This window comes from Acyrthosiphon pisum, chromosome A2 (genome assembly GCF_005508785.2).
Source record: "Acyrthosiphon pisum isolate AL4f chromosome A2, pea_aphid_22Mar2018_4r6ur, whole genome shotgun sequence".
In the NCBI taxonomy this organism is placed as follows: domain Eukaryota; kingdom Metazoa; phylum Arthropoda; class Insecta; order Hemiptera; family Aphididae; genus Acyrthosiphon; species Acyrthosiphon pisum.
Window position 1 is genome coordinate 115023532 of NC_042495.1, and position 21459 is coordinate 115044990.

Here is a 21459-nt window from a genome sequence, read left to right on the forward strand (position 1 = left end):
AGTATACAATATAATGATCAATATGGACATAGAAGTAGAACTAATATCTTCTATTCATTGACAACATTTAAAAAATATATGTACTTAGTTCTTTATCAATAAAAAAATACATTAATTTACCTATGTAGTATGTATGTTATCTGTTATTTATATGTAGTGTTATTTCTCAAACCCTCTACAAACAGTTACTAGTTAGGACATGTATGTATCGTTATGGCATTACAGTGAGGCTAGACAAGCCAAGTAGTGTGTAAATTTGTAATACAAAATAAGTATGTAGGTACACTAAGTATTAAGTACAATATTCAGCATACCAAATATAATTTCTATACATTTGATTTTTATTTCTTGATTTTTTAACATTTCAAATAGCCTATATTTTGGGATTATAGCTAAGCATTCTGGCATTGATGAAAAAATATATTATATAATATAATATGTATATTTAATCAATGATTCTAGTTTATGTTAATTTAGTATTATGTATCTAGTATTCTATAATCAAGAAGATACCTAGACTACTAGACACTAGACAGTAAATCAAAAATACAATTATTATTAAACAATTTTTAAAATTAAACTATGATTTTTTAAGTATTTGGCTTCAATATGTAGTGTGAAACTGTTGCAAAATTAAGAATACCTAACATTTAAAAATATGGGCTAGTGGGTACCGTTCTACTGTACATAAGGTGTCGTGTAAGTCATTGTAATGAATGTGTTAAATTTTAATTCAATGATATAATAATAATATATCTGATTTTGAATGAAGACGTCTATCAGCCTATATTATATTCTCGGGTAACTAGTTTTTGAGTTACAATAAGAAACAAAATCGATTTAAAAAATCTTCTTTTTTCCTTATTTTAAACAATGTATTACTATTATTTATTTTTATTTGAAAGTCTTATAATGGTATAAAAAAAATATAATAGTACAACGGATGGTCAACCCAGTGATGGGGTAATAAATTGTACACAACGCGGTGGCGGGGAAATAACAAACAAAATTTGTTTAATACAATAATAAAATTATAATAATAATAATTTAATGCAATGTAAAATTTGTAAAATTCAAGAAAAGTTACTTTTACGACGACAATTGACAATTTGATTCATAATTATTTATATAATTAACTAATAAGCACTAAAGTTATTAACACAAATTTATATTTTCTAAGAAAAATATTTGTTATTTAAATAATTATCAGATGATTAAAAACTATTTATCTTTAAAGAATAAATCCATAGTATTTTGATATATTTGATTCCCTAATAATACAGGGTCTTCTTTTTTCAATGAAGCTAATACATCCAAGACTTGCCTAAAAAAAACAACATAAAATTCAATTAAACAGGAACTTACTATGTATTATGAATTTTTGAACATAAATAAAATTTTAAGAATACTCAATATGTAACATCTTACAAATACATAGCATAGAATACAAGATATCACCTTATGAAATATTATAAAATATAAAATACTGTATATATTTGATTAATAAATGAATATTAAATTTTTTTATTTTATGAACTTACCTAATAGTTGATGGTTCATTTCTTCCTTTGACCATAGAACCATCAATAAATTTTTCTTTTTTCACTGAATTAAATTTGGTTTGTACGTAAGAATATGATGGATGTGTTTGTTTTATTTCACACCATGGGCAATCTGTTTCTAGCATCAAACGATTGATAGGCAATTCTGATATTGTTTTTAAATTATCGTCTGTCCGCAATGAACTATGCAATTTAATTTAACCATTATACATTTTTAGTTCAGAAAACTCGGTGCCAACCCCAAAAAAAATGAACAAATATTTTACAAGTGAAAAAAATGTACATTTCATTTGTAAAAATAATTATAATTTAATGAAAATAAAAATATTATTACTTTAAACATTAATAAAATTAATGATTCATAATCAAGAATTACTTTTTAATTATTACTTAATAATATGTACATATTATTATGTTAGGTATATTGATTTATAAAAATATTTTCAAAATGTTTTTTTTTTTTTTGTAAACCGCCCTGAGTAATGTTTCTAATTTGTATATTCAATAAAATCTAACAATTAAACTTATTTTATAATACTTAAAAAAATATTTGTTTTTTAGTGTTTTACTTACCATCCATTGATACCAATATAAAACCCCAAGTTAATTATGTCTTTAGCCTCATTTAAGCTTCCATCAAAAGAATGTACAACGCCTCCAGATTTTATAAAATTGGGATTTCTCTTTAGTATATCTATAAATGTAGGAGCTGCATCACGGCAGTGTAGAAATAATGGTAAATTAAAATCTTCACTTAATTTTAACTGAATTTCAAAATATCTAAAATAAATATAACTTATAATATGATACTTGACAGTAATAATGTAATGTAACAAACTTTTCTTGGATCTCTTTGGAGCAAAAATGCAATCGTTGATTATCAAGTCCACATTCTCCTATTGCTACTACTTTTGACCGATTATTTTTTATCAATTCTGTTAAGCTATTTAAATACACTTCAGGATTCTTGGCTTTAGTAAACTCATCACAGCGTGTTGGGTGACAACCAACAGTGCAGTAAAGATTTTCTATAATGCTTGTCAAGATTAAAAAATGTATTAAATTATATTGTAAGTAAAAAATATACCACTCAATGATGCTATCTTTAAAGCTTCAATGGAATCATTTAAACTGCCGCTAGTTATAATAATCTTTTTAAGATCATTTTTCCAAGCCCGTTCCAAAACATCTTCTAAATCTTCTTTATGCTTTTTATTACCATTGTATATTCCTTTAAACATGGGATCTGTCAAATTTGCTCCAATGTCTAAAATTAAATCATAAGTAACCAACATAGAAGTCTATAAGGTCTATGGTAACCAATAAGTAAATAATCTATAAGAAGATTTTTTTTTATTTATAACTAAGGATCAGAAGTTATAGGATTTGCATATTTTTTTCTGTATCTTCTATTTATAGCTAGGTGAGCTAAAAATCTGTTTTATAACCTAATAAATCGAAATTTGGTATTTAAATTATGTGTATTTTTGCATATATTGGTAGTTTTCTTAAAAGTTGCATATTCATGTTTTTTTGTGCATAAAAATGCATATTTAGTAAAATTATGTGGAATTTAATACAACTGACATGAAAAATGTATTATTTTATAGAATTGTATGTGTTCGTAGTCTGCAATAATCAATAAAATAAAAATGCAGATAACAAATTTGAAAATTGTAGAATTGTAACATTTAATAGTAGGTAGGTATATAAAAGTAAATCTAGGATTAGTATCTTATCTAATCGTTTATTACTCAATTAGTCTGAATAGAAAAATATACACTTAATGATGTTCCAAGCGAATCTGCCTTACGAAAAACGTACCTATGTGACTGATTGTTACAATGAAACAATAAATAATATTAGAAAACATATCTCTGACAAAAAAATTTGGGTTTCTATAGATGAAACTACTGATGTAGAAGGTAGATTCATTGCCAACGTTATTGTTGGAACATTGTTAATTGATGGGCCAGGTGAAATATTTTTATTAACAACTGAAGTTTTGGAAAAAGTTAACTTTTCAACAATAGCAAAGCTCTTTGATAATTCTATGTTCCTTTTGTGGCCAGACGGTATACAACACAATAACGTGCTTTTATTTCTGAGTTTCAGTTAAAAATTATTTATATTTTAATAGAAACAAATTTAATGGAATATTATTTATATTAATTTATTTTAAACATGTTTTTATTTATGGAAAAAATTGCATATTATAATATATTTTTAAATTTTTTATGCATATATCATAATTTGTCCTTGCATATTTTGTCTATTTTAGCTCCTATAACTTCTCATCCCTATTTATAACACATTATAGACCCACCAAATGACGGCCCTGTGGACAAATTGTATTCGCCATATTACATTTTTAGCGACATCTGCAATTATGATGGCCCGCAAACAATTTCCAGATTCTTAATGTGACCTTTCGTAACGGTTTGCCGATGATGAAAACCATAGAAGACACGGCGACCAAATTTTTGGACAAGTTGGCATAAGCCAGAGTTCAACCAAATCAACCATGAATCAACCATGACAATTAGCCAAACTAAGGTTAGGTCTGGCCATAGATAAACCAGTTCAACCCTTATGTATGTTATATAAGTACTTAATAACTTACCGATGAATGGAATAGAAGACATATTGGTAAACCTCCGGAGCAGGTATGACTTAAAATTCATTCAATCATTGACATCAATCCACCTTGGTATATATCTTATATATATCTTAAATCGTGGCATGGAGTATGGACCATGATCTAAGCCTTAAGGTATGGAGTATGGACAGACTATAATATTGTTGAATATTGTTCTAAGATAATATATTGTTCGCGGTAGTGTGTGATAGTAAATAGTGTGATAGTAGAATATAATTCTATGCATGGTTTAAAAATATGATGATTTTGCAGTAAATTGGGGGGGGGGGGGGCGCAAGTTCATAATTTAGCACGAAGGCGCGTAAAATATTTGAAAATATTTATTAGGCACTAAGATTTAAGAATTTAAATCGTGGGACGGATCATTATCTACAGCCGTGATGCTTATAGCTAATAGTTATAGTACATATTAAGAGACCATAGAACATTCTATAGAGTAAACCGTAACTGTGCTAAAGACTAAAGAGTAAAGAACAAGAACTAAAGAGTAAAGACTTATTTCAAATTTCTATAAGTCAATGCTTATAAGTGATAACGCACTATTTTGGCGGCATTCTGTGGATAGATTAGCACTTAGGCTAAACAGTCTTATAAAACGACTTTTGTTCGACAACTTTGACAATTATAAATATTAAGATTAGATATTATAGATATTCATATTTGTTTGATAAACAAAATGAATGTCACTGTAATGGATGGTGTTAAATTTGAATTCAATGATATAATATCAGGGGTGGATACGTAGTATTAATGATACAGGGAAATATTTGAAGGGGCCTCCAAACTGAAAAAAAATGAGTCGCTCCGCTCGCATTAGATGTTTAATCTAACACCTTTACCTATAAATAATATGTTTCGTGCGAAAACGTATTTTGAGTATGGTGGGGCTGGGGAAACGGCATATAAGGAAAATGCTTTTTTTCAGTTGTAAGGGATTTTTGAAAAATTTCGCATAAGGTCGTACAAATTCTGTATTAAATATCTGCATAGAAGTTTCACATAAATAAGTAGTTTTGGAAATAGGGGGGGGGATGGGGAAATGTTTCCATAGAAACATTAAAAATTCTCGTATAACTTCGAAAAAAAATTTATACAAATTGAGGGTTTTATCGTACAAATTTGTACAAATTCCGTACTAAATATCGGCCAAAAAAATAATTCAAAAACATAATATGGAGGGGGGGTTAGGAAAACATATGAGGATATTTCGGTTATCGATTAACGATAAAAATTAAAAATACTATGTTAAAGATCCGTAAGCAAATTCTTTACTTATCGTATTATGTTGTTAAAAATAACAGCAAGTAATAAAAATGTATACCTATACAAAAATAAATAGTTTTAAATTTAAACTATTCCTATTTGGTGAATATTTTATTCTGCGAAAAAACAATGTGTATACCCGAGTGGGCCTCCCAACATAAACATAGACAGGGCCACGGAGGCACACAGGGAAAATACCTTTTTCCCAATGGACCTATCCAGTATCCACCCCTGTATAATATCATTGTATAAGAAGAACGATTCTAAGCGATAACGGTCAGTCTGCCTATGATATTACCAAGAATATTTGATGATATTATTGCGAATTAAATAATTTATATATTTACCTATTTACGTGGAACTTTGTTTTAAATTTTAAATTTGATAAACTTTGTCAAATACTCCCCTGGGAATTTTAGATGTTGACCTCCCCAATGCACCAACAATATTCACTTTCCCATCGTACAAGATACTGAAGTTCAAAATCGAAGCATTATTTCGACTACTTATCATGTACACAGACACAAAAAAAATAAATGAATTAATAAAAAATAACACACATCATTGTAAAATCAATATATTCACCGTTCCACTCAGAATATAAAATTAAGAGAAAACCACTAAACTTATCGATATTAACAACTATTATCCTATATATTTTTAAGTTGGACCAAATCACGCACATTGAGCATAATCTTATCAAAATCGGTTGAGTAGTTTTGGAGTGCATTGCACGTTAACTCATTGTATGAGTATTGAGTGATTTTTATATATATTATATTATAGATAGCCGATAGGTAGCTTGGTCTAGGTAGTCGTACCTATGTGGCTATGTATAGTATTTACCTAATAAATTGCACCTACTATTGCATAATATTATAATGTTACCTATAATTTATATTAGTATTAACAATTTAACGTTTGGCATCTATATAATATAAATTATATGGTACCATTTTTATACGCCAAGTCAATCATATTACAATATAATATATCATTACAAAATATTGTGCGTCGATTACTGGTTACGGAGTAGGGGACGAATTATGACACCACTGTAGACACCAAGACGTGTTGAATGTAACGATAGAGTTAGACCAGTTACATATGAACAATTGTCAATCTGTAAATTTAGAGTAACCCGGTACGTGTCAGCGTTTTTTGGTTTGTATTAAAAAACAAATTATATTTTATATTTTAATAATTTAATGTACGATATTATAATATATGTGTGCAGTGCTTGCTTCCTTATTGACTCCTTCCATAAGTCATCACTATAATAGGTAGTGGATTATATTTTCATCATTCATCCGGAGGACTACATTACACACAGGTGAAAGTTGTTAAATTTATTAAGTTTATTATGACAGTAAATAGTATTGTATACGGTATACCTAATAAATGCACCTACTTCTAAACCTGGGCGACGATTTTGTACACAATTTTAATAAGTATGTTTAAACCCCCCTCATTGTTTTTTTTTCTTAATGAATGCATCTACTATTTATTTATTTATTTACGAAAACTATAAAAATCTTAGTTTAATTTATACTTAACCCCCATTCATCTCATTTAAATCCCCATTCATTATCATGGCTACGACACTGCCTATATTGTAGCTTTGCGTAGATAGTAATTAGTTGTTGCTAACACAAATCGCATTTTTTATTTGTTGATACATGGTGATACATGGTTTTACATGGTGATTTTTTAACAGTAAATAAAGAAGTAAACACTCATTATTTCAAAAAATATTGGAGTTTTTGAAAATAATTTTTTACATAATTTGAATTTTTAAGTCATTGCGGAGCAATAGTTTTGAAACAAAATGTTTCATCATTTTTTAGTAGTTTATTTTATCGAATAAAAGCATGCATTTTTAATTTCATATTCCAAAGGAGACTGAAAATATTATCCCTGAAAACTTGATGTCTAAAAATCGTATTTTGAACTAGTATAGATATTTACTTATTAGTCATAAAAATATTTAACGTTTAGAATGTTTAGATGGTCGGTTACTCAGTGGATATGTACAATGTTATCTCATCCAAATTTTAAATACTTATAAGTAGGTGTACCTACATAACAATGGGATGCTCAACATGTATAGGACTAATCGCCAATATATTATATATATATGACGGATATATTATTTTTAGTTTTTTTTTGTGCATGATTAATAGGTTGACTACAGTTGAAAGTCAATAGTTCATATCGATTTATCTAACAAGAATGGTGAAATGTGCCACTTTTAAATAATATTTAAAAAAAATAGCTTAAAAATAATTGTAATTAAATTATAGGTACACTATAGTATAATATACTCCTTAATATTATATAATATGTATTATGTATATTCCACCAAAATAATTGCTGGCTCACGTCGATAAAGATTGAAGAAGTGTAGAAAAATATTTCATATTATAAATTATAATTCACTGCAATAGCTGCCAGCTGAAAATCTATTATTTATTCCTTAGGTATACCTATATAGTTACTATATAACTATATACTACTGTTTTATAATAATAGAATAGAATAGAAATAATTTAAACAATTATATAAATAGGTACCTACCTAGTTGGATTTTTATACTGAGATGGCAATAGATTCCTTTGAATTTTTAAATAAATCACGTATTTTTAAAGTAAAATATTTAAAATACTGCAGGTACCTATATATATATTGTACGAAAAATATACCACAGTTTATCCCAATATTGAGGTTGTGCTATTTATTTCAACTTCTTTGACGAATATTGTTGGACAGAAAGTAGTTTATCGTGTTTAAAACGCACAAAACTATAATTATTGCAATCTCTAAACCAGAACGCCTCACATTTCACGCATGCCAAATAATACCGATTAAATATGTATTATGCGGTGGCTCTGTGGTGACATGAATATAGGTATAATTTATATATATATATTTAAATACATATATGTATAATTTAGGTATGTTCAAGGTGGATTTATCCATATAAGATAGGAAAGGTATATGATTGTGTTATATTTAATATGATAGCGGTGAGTGTCGGTGACTGATTGTATTATTTATATGCAGGTAACTCTTATCAAATATTCAAATAACAAATCTCATTGTTATTTATAGTAGATATTCTATCTCTGTAGTTCTTCAATACAGATTAGGTACATGAAATCGGAGTGTAAAAATTACAGTTATATCAACACTACCCACATTTTATATAGGTACCTATTGTCATGTACCGTGTCACTGCATCAGTTCACTCACTATAATACTCGTATAGACTAGGTATATACGTATATTATAGTATACGTCTTGTAGAATGTAGTTATCTTTATGAATATATAATTGAATAAAAATTTTCATCAAGAGAACGCCACACCCTCATGGCCTCATATGATGTCTCTGTCGACTATCTTACAAACTTACAATGTAGAAAAATATTTGAGTTCAACAAAACCAGTGTTGTGTCGTTACCTTATAAATTATAATTTTAATATAATATAATATCAGTAATAACCTAATTTAATTTAAAATTAATAAGAGATATTTCATTTGGTTTTAAATGAGGTAGGAACGCGTAAGATGTGGTTTTTTACTTTGTTTTTTTTTACGATAAAACAATTTTCAAGCAAGTTAAGATACATAACTGTATGAGCATTTTTATAATATATAATTAAACATTTAAGTACCTAAGTATAGCTAAAAAACTAAAAACTAAAATATCGTAAAAACCCAAAGCACAAACACCATAATATAATGTTCTTACCTTTAAGTTTGATCAATTAATACCCTTGGTAGATATTCAACCCTAATTGAACCATGATAATGTATAATCTGTGTTCAGTGTAGATGTTTCTTTTTTTATCTCGGATACCCCCTCCCCCATCCGCCACCTTCCGATGACTGCTTTCAGTGTAGCATAGGACATCTTTCCCTGATACATTTTTTGATGAGGATATTTTGGCCCCCATATTTTTAAAAGTTTATTAATTAAAATGAAATATTATTTTTTTGCCTAATGTCTAATTTTTTCTAAATAAGTATGCAGAAGAAATTTCTAAATATTTTCATAAATATAATATATTTTAGATGAATGTTAAACAAAAATGGCACTGGGTTTTTGTAAAATATTGCAATTATTACAAAATTTCATAATTCATATTAAATAATAAACATGTAAAAATAAGTATATGGTGGGGGAGGAAAATGTCTGCATCAAAAAATGTATCGAGGTGGTATCCTACTACACCGAAAACAGTCGTGGGGAAAATGTCCATTTACCGTTTTTTTTGATACCTACTTTAATTTTAAAACAAGTTGTAACTGAGTAATATAATATTACAATTTAAAAATTACCATAACTAGCTTGAAAATTAAAATATCAAATAAACCTCTAACGAAAAAATATTATTTTAAAGTTGACTACCTTACGAATCTTAAGACTGATAGACATAAGAGGTGTGGCTCTTAAAATATTTTGTTTTCAACTAAAAAATATACCTATATTTCTCGGATAAGTTGGATTAATACTATTCGATTCCTGTATGAAAAAAGTATTATTTGTGGAATTTTATACCTACACAGTTCCCATATTATAATTCTACGCATGATGGAGTGATGTCGTGTTCCAATTAAATGGCTTGGTACATATACATGAATTTAAAATGTTGTACACTTGTACCTATATAGTATATAATTACCTATGTAATTATATGAAAAAAACATATTTTTATTTAGTTTGATCTCTTGAAGTTTTATTTTAAAGCGACATTTTTTACTGATTTTTAAAAATGTTTAAATAAAAGTATTATACTTCTGATTATTAAATTAAAAATATTTAAGTTGTCGTTAAAAAAGAAATAAAACCACGGTAGATATAATATAATAAGAAATTTAATTTTTTTTTTTTAAATCTATTATAAATACTTCAATAGTAATAAAATATAACGCTTAAAAGTACAAAATAATTACTTAGAAAGTGGATTTAGGTAAATGGATAACTCATCTATAGTCTAGACTCTAGACAATTTCTACGGCCCAAGGGTAACTATAGTAACGCACGCATATTATAATATTATACATCGTCATAATATTTACTTATATTAGTTATTATATCAGTGTACCACATTATTGAAGGTATATACATTTATAAAGATTCATGATTGTATTGTTTTACGTTTTAATAAAAAAAATTCTATAAAATGTGCACGATGATGGTGCGAGCAAAACAATATTTTGTATTTTATATTGAATCGTATTTTTAGGGATCAGATAGCTGATGAGTGATGCATAGACTCAGGCAGCAGACGTCTGTATACGTGCGTATAGCCACTACGAAATGCCATAAACACAAATACCTATATGCCATGTATATTGTATATATATAGCACGATTGCAATATAATTTATATTTATTTTAATTTAACAAGACTGCAGTCTGCAGTGTAGTATGACTAGTGAATGCTGCTGAGTAATTGTATTGAAATTAAAAAAGTTGTCCCCACTAAAAAAAAAACATCTTACAACAGAAACTAATTAGGTATATACTGTTGTATAATATATATAGTCTTCGTAGTTGTTATTATTGTTGTCCTCTGATCGTTGCGACCAGATAATATTATATTATGATTTATGTCTTATAAATTACGATTAAACTGAATAACGCTCAAACCAATAATATTATATATTTATATTTTATATGATATAATTTTCTGCTAAATCATTTTCAAAATATATAAATTAATAGACTCATTATATTATCAATTATAAATAATAATGTATAGAGCGTATAAACTGTGTTCCGACAAAATACATTATTTCTTCAAAATGTTACATATACAATTTCAAAGAAATATAACCATTCAGGTCGTCCGAGATAAAATAGAGTTTCGATGAAAAATTTTAAAAACTTTTTCAATGTAACTAATAAGAAAATATTGAAAATTCGTATCTACCTTATAAGGTTACAAATATATATATTTGTATATAATCATAGGCGTGCGCAGACTTTTTGTTCCGGGGGTGCACACTAAAAATTAGGGCCCACAATAATTTTGAAAACAATTAAAGATACAGACAAATATTTTAAAGATATCAAATGCACTAAAAATATTTATTTTATTTTATTATTCATTCTAATAAATATTACATAAGAATATATATATATGCAATCTTCAATATGATAATCGACGTTTAAAAAGAACATTTTTGAATTCGTCAGTAATTTCATTAATTTATTTACACTTAATTAATAATTAGGGCCCTTGTCGTTTTTGATGACGGTTCCGGGGGTGCCCAGACACCCCCGGCACCCCCTGTACGCACGCCTATATGTATATAATCCCAGCATTCCAAGGTTTTACTATACATTATTGCATTAAACCAACAAATAGCAAATGCTGATATAGATGTAAGATGTACTTGAAGGTAATAACTAGTCCTATCAAAATATCAAATATTAAAAAGGCAGGTAAGTCGTGGATGTCGCTCTGCTGTACAGTAGGTTACAAGTGGGTTACTGTAATGGATGGAATTAAATTTGAATCCAATGATATTATATCATTGTATACGAAAAACGATTCTGAACGGAGATGATTTGTCAGTCTAGGATATATTATTTTTAAAGAAAAACTTATGGAGAACCTTGTACCAAATTTTAAAAACTTAGTTATAAAAGAAAAAATTTTTACGATTTTTCAACCACTAAATTACTTGCAAATTTTCGCAATTTTGACATATTTCGTATAAATTTGAACTTTAAATGCTTATAAATAAAAATTGTGACAATGTATTCCTTTTATTTTGCAACTGCTATTGTAAAAATATGTTAGGAGCCTTGTATTAAATTTCCAAATCTTAGAATTAAAAAGAAAAACTTTTATGAATTTCTGTCTAAGATAATTTGAACATTGCCGTAATTTTTACGTATTTAGTCAAAATTTGAACTTTAAATGCTTATAAAAAAAAAATCGTGACTATATATTTCTTTTATTTTTCAATTGCTATTGTAAAAATATATTATGAGCCTTGTATTAAATTTTGAAATCTTAGATATAAAAGGAAAATTTTTTATGAATTTCTAGCATAAAATAATTTACGAATTTTCGTGATTTTTACATAATATGTTGTCAAAATTTAAACTTTAAATGCTTATAAATAAAAATTGTGACAATGTATTCCTTTTATTTTGCAACTGCTATTGTAAAAATATGTTAGGAGCCTTGTATTAAATTTCCAAATCTTAGAATTAAAAAGAAAAACTTTTATGAATTTTTGTTTAAGATTATTTGAACATTGCCGTAATTTTTACGTATTTAGTCAAAATTTGAACTTTAAATGCTTATAAAAAAAAATTGTGCCTATGTATTTTTATAATTTTTGAATGGGAGTTAGAACAACATATGTGGACCCTTCTATTAAATTTTCAAGTATTTTGTCCCAGCTAATTTTTTTTTATCAACATTTATAAAAAAAAAATCAAAAAAAATCGATTATTTCAATTGCCTATAAATAGATTAAAAATTAGTGAAATATTTTGAAAATAAAACTATATAAAGAAAATGTCAATTTAAACAACTGGTAAAATTTTCAAGTGTCTACGACTCATACTTTTTGAATAATAACAAATATCAAAAATCGTTTGAGGCTAAACCGTTATTTAATGCGGTTTTGTAAAAATTTAAATTTCAAACACTCCTAAAAATTTTTTGTCTTAGTCCGGTTGAGTTTTTTTTACAGATATTTAAAGAAAAACTTATGGAGAACCTTGTACCAAATTTTAAAAGCTTAGTTATAAAAGAAAAAAATTTTACGATTTTTCAACCACAAAATTACTTGCAAATTTTCGCAATTTTGACATATTTCGTATAAATTTAAACTTTAAGCACTTATAAAAAAAAATTGTGACTAACGATTTTGGATTTTTTTTTATCACTGTGAGAACAACTTATAAGAAACCTTGTATTAAATTTTCAAAGTTTTCTATCCAACCAAAAATTTTTTATCGTTATTTTAAAAAAAAATACTTAGAAAAATTGAAAATTTCATTTGTCTATAAATAGCTCAAAAAAAGTCGAAACACTTTGAAAATTTAACCCTGTATAGACAACGCTAATATAAACATCTGTTGCAAATTTCAAGTGCTTACAATAATTATTTTTTGAGTTACAGTACTCAAAGAGTACTAACCTACTCTGCAGCGTATTGACCCCTTAATCCTTATATAACCCCGGGGACCTGTCATTCTACACATATTGCTGTGTATAGCGTTCTGTGTTATTTAATATCTACCAAAATGTTTCCCAAACATAAATCACCAAGTTTCTTCAAACTTGCCCACGAACAATAAACTACTAAAAACGTTGATATTTAGGTATAGTAGCACAGTAGGTATGTCTACCCATAAACCCATACCTATAAATTGTGTCAAACGTTGAATAAACAGTTTTTTTATCAAAAAACATTTGGTTTAAATGAGCGGAGGAAATGGCAAAGGGTCTGCAAAAATTATATAACATTTTTTTCTCCAAAAATATAAATAAATTAAGTTAGGTCTTAGATATAAATCAAATAGTATATTGTATATATAATAATAAATAATTATAATATAGCCGGAAAACACTAGTCAAATACAAGGATCGACACGTATCAATCTTCGATCAATCTGTAAGTCAGCGAGCCTAGGCTATATTATATTTTCAATAGTAATGAAATATAATTGTTAATTATTCTTGTAAAATGAGTAGTGTAGATGTATAAAATATATATCTGTTAAAATTGTGTATGGGTATACCTAGACGACAGTCGCGCGTTACACGGTGGCGAATATATCCTACTTCTGAGGGGTGGCGAATTTCAAGTCCACAGAGGTAATAACGTTCAACCCTTCCTATTATTTTATATTGCAATAATGTATAGTGGTGTGAAAATCCTGAGGGGGGGGGTCCACCAATTACCCTCCCCCGATATCCGCCATAGTCTTTACAATAGCCGGTACTGTTACAAAATAGATTTAGAATGTGTCATGTTGTATATTGTTATGCTGTATTGCTATTTTTTTTATCTCATCCAGTGTCGCCATTTGAGAAGGGACGGGCCCAGTGGGGGGGAGGTGAAAGCAGGAAGGGTGTACTTTATCACCGCGAAATTATTTACAATCAAGCGATGGTCGTTCATAAATCATAATAAAAGTATTATGAAAACTATAATGCTTAAATTATTATAATTCCTATGTAGGTATGGAGGACGGAGGTATACTTTATGTTTACTAGGTATATTGATGAATTATAAATATATTTGGTATACCTATACATCAATTTTTACCACGATTAAAGATATACCTTAGGTACCCTATGTGCACTTAGATCATATACTAGTAGTGTAGTATATGATCTAAGGCTATGCATGACAAAAACTATTTCTGACAACCAACTCTAAAAAAAAAAAAATTAAGCCTATACGACTGCACATATTATTACTACAATGATGAAAAAGTAATGAGGCTATGAAAATAAAATTTGCGCGTTCAAATGTTGGCATCCGCCGAACCCCTATTAAAAAAAACTCGAATGGCGCCACTGGTCTAAGGTATGTCCATAGAATAAATACAATTATTCATTTTTGTTTTTTATTCTTAATTTATTTTGTACCTCTATGACTATACGGCATGGCCTCAGGCCCACAAATTGTTCGCAGATGTGCTGTACACGTTTTTTTTTTTTTTATTATCACGATTCAATTTATCATAATAAATTATTGTCAATTGAATGATCGATTGTACAATCACTACAACCTACAACAACTATAACTGTCGTCTACTTGCAATATTGGCAACAGATGACATTGTGTCGGCAAGACGTCGTGCTAACCACGATTACTGAATACTGATAAACGTTTATCCACAATCGCAAGTCGACGGGGACGGGAACTTAACTAATAAAATATAAATTAACTGTATTTAAACAATTATACAGGTTATAACTCATAGCCACAACATTAAAATATAATATAATAAAACATAAAATTAACTCATTCAGTTTGAACTTCTAATCTTTTTGATATTAATTAAAATCATTTAATTATTTAATGGTATTTTATTCGCTTTGTCATCGAGTACCTATCGGACTATTTAAAATTTAGATAGCTATACAAACATCGGAATCGGCATTATTATAATCGCATGAATGATCCGTAATATGGAACATGTGAAATCTGAGATGTGACAGACAGTCTAACAGTGGCAATGACCACAAAACCATAGTTCCGTTGAATTCAATAATAAATTGTGCTCATACTATTTTTTAAGTGTTGCGAGTTTAAACTATAAATAAAATATAATCTTCCATCTACGGATTTGAATGTTATTATGTTCTTATTATGAATTTTGAAATATATCGTTGATCTGTAGTGACTAATAATAATATCAGTTATGTGACAGTTCACTCAATTGTAAAAAGTAAGCACCAATAGATTTGACAGACATACAGTGAGAATAATTATTTTAAGATATACCTATAGAATATTTTTTTGATGCTGGAGCATGATTTGGCATGTATTTAATATTTTTACATAATATTGTGTAATTTCATATTATACTTACTGCAGTTGGTTAAATAATATTTGTTACCTATTTGTATTCTTCTCTACTTATAATAATTTATAATAATATCTAAATGGATAGTGCACTAATGGAATTTGGCAATGACCTATTAAACCGAATTGACATTATTAATTGTTAGGTACTAAATTAATAAATTTATATCAGTACAGTTACCATTTATTTTATTAACATTTACTTCGTTGATTTCAGGTACCTATTTGTAACGATTGCATTATAACAGCGACCACGATGGCGTTTGGTATAGTCGATTATATTGTGTTTGGAATAATGTTGGCAATGTCTGCTTCAATAGGTATTTACTACAGATTTACTGGCGGTAAACAGAAAACCACACAGGTAAATTTTTATTTACTCATTGATATTATTTTCAATTTCTATTATTTTTAAAACTTATTTCTTCAAGGAATACATGCTGGGTAACAAAAACCAAGGTGTTGTACCAGTTGCATTTTCGTTGATGGCCAGTTTTATGTCTGCTATAACATTATTTGGCGTGAGTGCGGAAAACTATTATCATGGTACACAGTTTGTTGCCATTAATATATCTTATGTCTTGGGAACTCCAATAATTGCATATGTATTTTTACCTGTATTCTTCAAACTTGGAAATTTATCGGTTTATGAAGTAAGATATTATTATTGTTATTGAAAGTAGAATAGATCATTTTTTTCTTTTATTTATTTATTGTTCATATACTTACTAGATATTTAGTATTAGTAGGTACTTATAACATATATTTTATTTTTACAGTACTTAGAAAAAAGATTTGGTCGATGGACAAGGACCGTTACATCTATAGCATTTAGCGTGCAAATGATACTTTATATGGGAATAGTTTTATATGCACCATCATTGGCTTTAGGAGCCATTACTGGATTATCAATAACCTCTTCTATTACACTAGTAGGTTTAGTATGTATATTCTATTCAACAATTGGAGGAATTAAAGCAGTCATTATTACAGACGTATTTCAAGTAATTATTATTCAATCAATATAATCATGGTCGACTATATTTTGTTAACTGTATTATCTAATATTTTATTGAACTTATGAACTATTTTTCTTACAATATTATACCAGCATTGATTGTTGTAATAGTTTTATAAATTTAAATTTTTGATTCATTCATATTTATTAATTATCTTGGGTGTAGTAATCTGTTAAGATGAATTTAATATCTACAACATTTGGTAATAGGAAAAAAAAACCTCAGTATAAAAATTAACTAAATTACTATAATTAGTATGCTTTTGAATGTAGCAGTATTAGAATAATAACAAACTTTTTTTTGTATATGTCATAATTAGGCTGCGGATTATATGCAGTGTGAAAACTATTATATGTATGCAAATACGCACTAAAAATGCTTGGTTAATGTTTTTAAAATACTACGTTCAAGTATCATTTTGAGTTATTAAATTTCATAATATCATTGAATTATATAAATTAATGTTATATAATTCAAAATCAAAATCAAAAATATACTTGAACAAACGTATTTTAAACACTCAAACCAAGTATCTGTATTTAATTTTTTAATTTTTTCTTATTATACATATTTAATACTTTGAATTTAATCAAATTAAAAAGAGTATATTTATAAATGGGTATGTGCTTAATTCATAAAATACAATATAATATCTATATATAAGTATGTTTTCTGGAAGCTTAATTTTATTTTATATTATAAATATATAACTGATATGACACCTTTATTCCAAATAATAGGAACAAGTTTATCATCTCATATTATGTACCTAGTACCTAAATTGGGAAATCACTCTCAGCTCTTATATATATATACATATTAATGATGCCATTATACCATGTACTTTATCTTCTATAATTTACTTAAATATTAAAATTATTAATTACCATTAAAAAAGTACAAAAGTTAAACAATTTTTATACTGGGGATTTTTTTTCTACAATTCACAACATATACAGTTACCATAATGTCATATTTAATATTATTGCTGAGTTCACCCTAGTCTGAAGTCATGTCACGTGTTTAATATGTTTGTAAATGTATATTTATTCACATATAATATATAATGTAACATGAGTTAGCGTCTTAGCGAGAACTCGGCTTGATAAATTTTTTTAATGTCAAACTTTATTTGTTTCAATTAAAATTTTAGTCATTACTTATGTTTGCTTCAATATTTGCTGTAATTGGAGTTGCTATGTATGAAACTGGTGGAATATCACAAATTTGGAAGATTGCTGATAAATATGGACGAATTGAATTTAATAAGTACTTTTAATTTAAAATTAAGATAGAAAATAGAACATTAAAATATACATTGAACATTAATAAAAATTATGTCCTCGTTGCAAAATTCTAAAGTATACTTGTCTAAAATTGTAAAAATTATTTTAGTTTTAATATAGATCCTACAGAAAGACATAGTTGGTTTAGTCTGGTGATTGGTGGTATGTTTACCTATGTTTCATTGTATGCAATTAATCAAACACAAGTACAAAGGTATTTAACCATGAAAGACTACAATACAGCTGTAAAATCTTTATGGTGTAGCTTACCCCTTTTGTCATTGCTATCTATTTCAACAAGTTTTTCTGGGTTGGCAATGTTTTCAAAGTACTATGACTGTGATCCAATCAAGTATTCAATATTGTTGTATAAGTTTAGAATAACATTGTAACACATACATTTTCAAAGGTCAAAGCGTATTTCACGTGGAGATCAACTGATGCCTTTGTATGTATCGGATACTATGGGATCAATTCCAGGATTAACTGGATTATTTGTTGCTGGTATATTCTCAGCTGCATTAAGTTCTGTTTCACCGGTGCTTAACTCTTTAGCTGCAGTTACAATGGAAGATTATCTTAAGGTATACATTTTAAATTACTATTTTTATCAATTGTTGTGCATATTAAAATAATAGTTTACTGTTCTATAATATATTTAGCCTTTTATGAAACAAGATATTTCTGATAAAAAACGAGTATTTTATATGAAATTATTAGTCCTTGTCTATGGTGCAATTTGTTTGCTATTAGCTTTTTTGAGTCAATATTTGGGCTCAATACTACAAACTTCATTGGTCATATTTGGAGTTATTGGTGGACCAGTATTAGCAGTATTTACACTGGGAATATTATTACCTCATGTTAACCAAAAAGTATTTTACTTCTACTATTTTATATAACAAACTTCAAGTAAACAGTAAATACTATTTTATTATTTTAGGGTTCATTGACTGGCCTTGTGATTGGTTTGGTATTTTCATTTTCAATTGGATTTGGTAGACCTGCAGCCAAAAATTTGCCCACATACATAAATGCATGCCCTACAGTGCTAAATCAAACCATTCAACAATCTCTGTTGTTATATAATGAGTAATTATAACTTAATTATATTGTTATTTGTTTCTATACTTGGTCATTTTTTATCATAGAACATTCATCATTTCAAAAATGTTATCATCCTTCTTAATAATATTTAAGTCGTTACTAAACAAAATATTTGAAAATTATATTTTATTTTTTATTGTTGGTTTTTCTAAAAGTTTTTTTACTCTTTTGAATTTCAAAATAAATTTTTAATTTCTTATTCCAAAACAGAATATTATACAGCTAATATTATGGAGAATTTACTAATATTAAAAGTTTAGACCAGGGGTCACCAACTAATTTCTATGGGGGTCCGTTTTGAAACTTACCAAACTTTACGCGGTCCAAACAGTTTTAATGACTTTTACACACGTTAATAAATAGGTATTTATAATTTATAAATTTGTGATTATACTTATAATATTTATTTATTCAAATTGTATCGTACACCCATTAATAAATAGGTAGGTATATACATTTTTTTAATTTTAATTTATATTTATTTATTTATTCAAATTGTATTTTACACACATTAATAAATAGGTATATACATTTTTAAATTTGTATTTATATTAATTAATTAATTTAAATTGAATTTGCAAAAAAAAAAGATTATACTTGAAATATTTCATTTTTAATGTGAAAAATTACATTTTTTTAGTTTTCACGAGCTTCCTAATATTTGGTGTGAAGTTATCTATCTATCCATACTCCGAACTCGTCTGTCACGTCGCGGCGCATACGGATTACTGCGAACTATACACGCATTCTACGTAGACAGATGCTCGACGTTATGATCTTATCTTATTATTTATTATCAGATTTAAACTAGATAAAAACTATTCCGTGGATAAGGCTCGTTTCACATGGACACGTATCGTACGCGTGCGTTTTAATTTACATTGGTCAAATTGTCACTATATGTACGACAAATATGATCACTCCGACGATGGCGCGTTTCCCTCGCCGGTTTGGCGCGTATGAACTTAATCAATGTAAAATGAAAACTTGCTCGCGGTCCGTAAAAAAAGTGCTCGAGGTCCGCCAGTTGGTGACCCCTGGTTTAGACGATTTGAGTGGTGGACACTGGATAGAGGACTAACATATTGTTTAGTAATGACTTATAAACATGTAAAAAAAATATTTTCAATAAAGTTGAAATAATGATTGTTCTTTGATAAAAGTATCTCTAACTATAAAACGGAGACCCGTGTGGCGCTGCCCGTGTCAAATCATAATATAAAGCAGTGCATAATAAATGATTTTCCATCAATCACTATGTAAACATAATTTAATTATATTTTTTTATATTTTTAACTTAAACTATAATATAAAGTAACTTAATTTATCTCAAACATATTACTTTATACTTAACAAATCAAAATGTATGAAATATAGCTGTTTTATACAACCACTATCAGATTTTCTTTGCATATTATTGAAATTCAATTATAAAAAAATTAAATATTTAAGTTAATTTTAATTAATTAAATTTTATTTTTTCAAGGTCATCAAATGATAATTACTCTTATTTGCATCGCATTAGTTACATGTATTGTATAGTTCTTGGATTTATGGTAACAATCTTAGTTGCACTTGTGGTTAGTTCAATTTTCAAAGAAGAACATTGCGATAATCCAGATTTGTTTACACCATTTGTTGCCAAACGATTAAGAAAGAGTGGATTATTGTTAAAAAAAAAATTTGTTGAAATGGTTTGTTTTTAATAGTCACATTGTTATCTATTTTTTGTTTTTCTATTGGTTATGATATATTGTTGTTATTGTTTTACAGGATATAAGAAATCCAGATGAGTTAAATCAAATATTAAGTTAAGATTAATTTGTTACTTTTATTTTTAAATTATACATTGTTGAAGATCTTTTTACATTCATATCATTGATACATATTATGTTTTATAAATAGTTAATAATAATGATAAAACTTTTTTGAATTATTATTCAGTTGTTATTTTTAAAGACTTCCATTGTTAGTCAATAATCAGGG

At 27.3% G+C, this 21459-nt stretch overlaps 2 protein-coding genes across 8 annotated transcripts; one reads left to right on the forward strand and one right to left on the reverse strand.

Annotated features, from left to right (window-relative positions):
* Window positions 1–853: 853 nt before the first annotated feature.
* On the reverse strand, window positions 854–4327 carry LOC100167208 (putative deoxyribonuclease TATDN1-like). Of its 2 annotated transcripts, none has more exons than XM_008184775.3 (6): window positions 3889–4037; window positions 2650–2829; window positions 2401–2590; window positions 2136–2342; window positions 1542–1745; window positions 854–1324 (listed from the first exon to the last, which is right to left on the reverse strand). In XM_008184775.3, the coding sequence occupies exons 2-6, from the start codon at window positions 2801–2803 to the stop codon at window positions 1222–1224; spliced, it is 858 nt and encodes a 285-aa protein (XP_008182997.1). In that variant the 5' UTR covers window positions 2804–2829; window positions 3889–4037; the 3' UTR covers window positions 854–1221. The 2 variants fall into 2 exon arrangements, with proteins under 2 accessions (XP_008182997.1, NP_001232964.1); NM_001246035.2 differs by lacking the exon at window positions 3889–4037 and adding an exon at window positions 4186–4327 and having other exon boundaries at window positions 879–1324.
* Window positions 4328–6553: 2226 nt separating this feature from the next.
* Window positions 6554–21402, forward strand: LOC100169257 (putative sodium-dependent multivitamin transporter). 6 transcript variants are annotated; one of them, XM_008184783.3, is made up of 12 exons: window positions 6554–6648; window positions 6722–6817; window positions 16279–16425; window positions 16493–16714; window positions 16841–17065; window positions 18234–18349; window positions 18476–18718; window positions 18776–18950; window positions 19029–19241; window positions 19310–19458; window positions 20960–21167; window positions 21247–21402. In XM_008184783.3, exons 3-12 carry the CDS (start codon window positions 16318–16320, stop codon window positions 21286–21288), a joined length of 1701 nt encoding a protein of 566 aa, XP_008183005.1. In that variant the 5' UTR covers window positions 6554–6648; window positions 6722–6817; window positions 16279–16317; the 3' UTR covers window positions 21289–21402. The 6 variants fall into 6 exon arrangements, with proteins under 6 accessions (XP_008183005.1, XP_029345533.1, XP_029345535.1 ...); XM_029489673.1 differs by having other exon boundaries at window positions 6610–6628; XM_029489675.1 differs by lacking the exon at window positions 6722–6817 and having other exon boundaries at window positions 6630–6648.
* The last annotated feature ends 57 nt before the right edge of the window (window positions 21403–21459 follow it).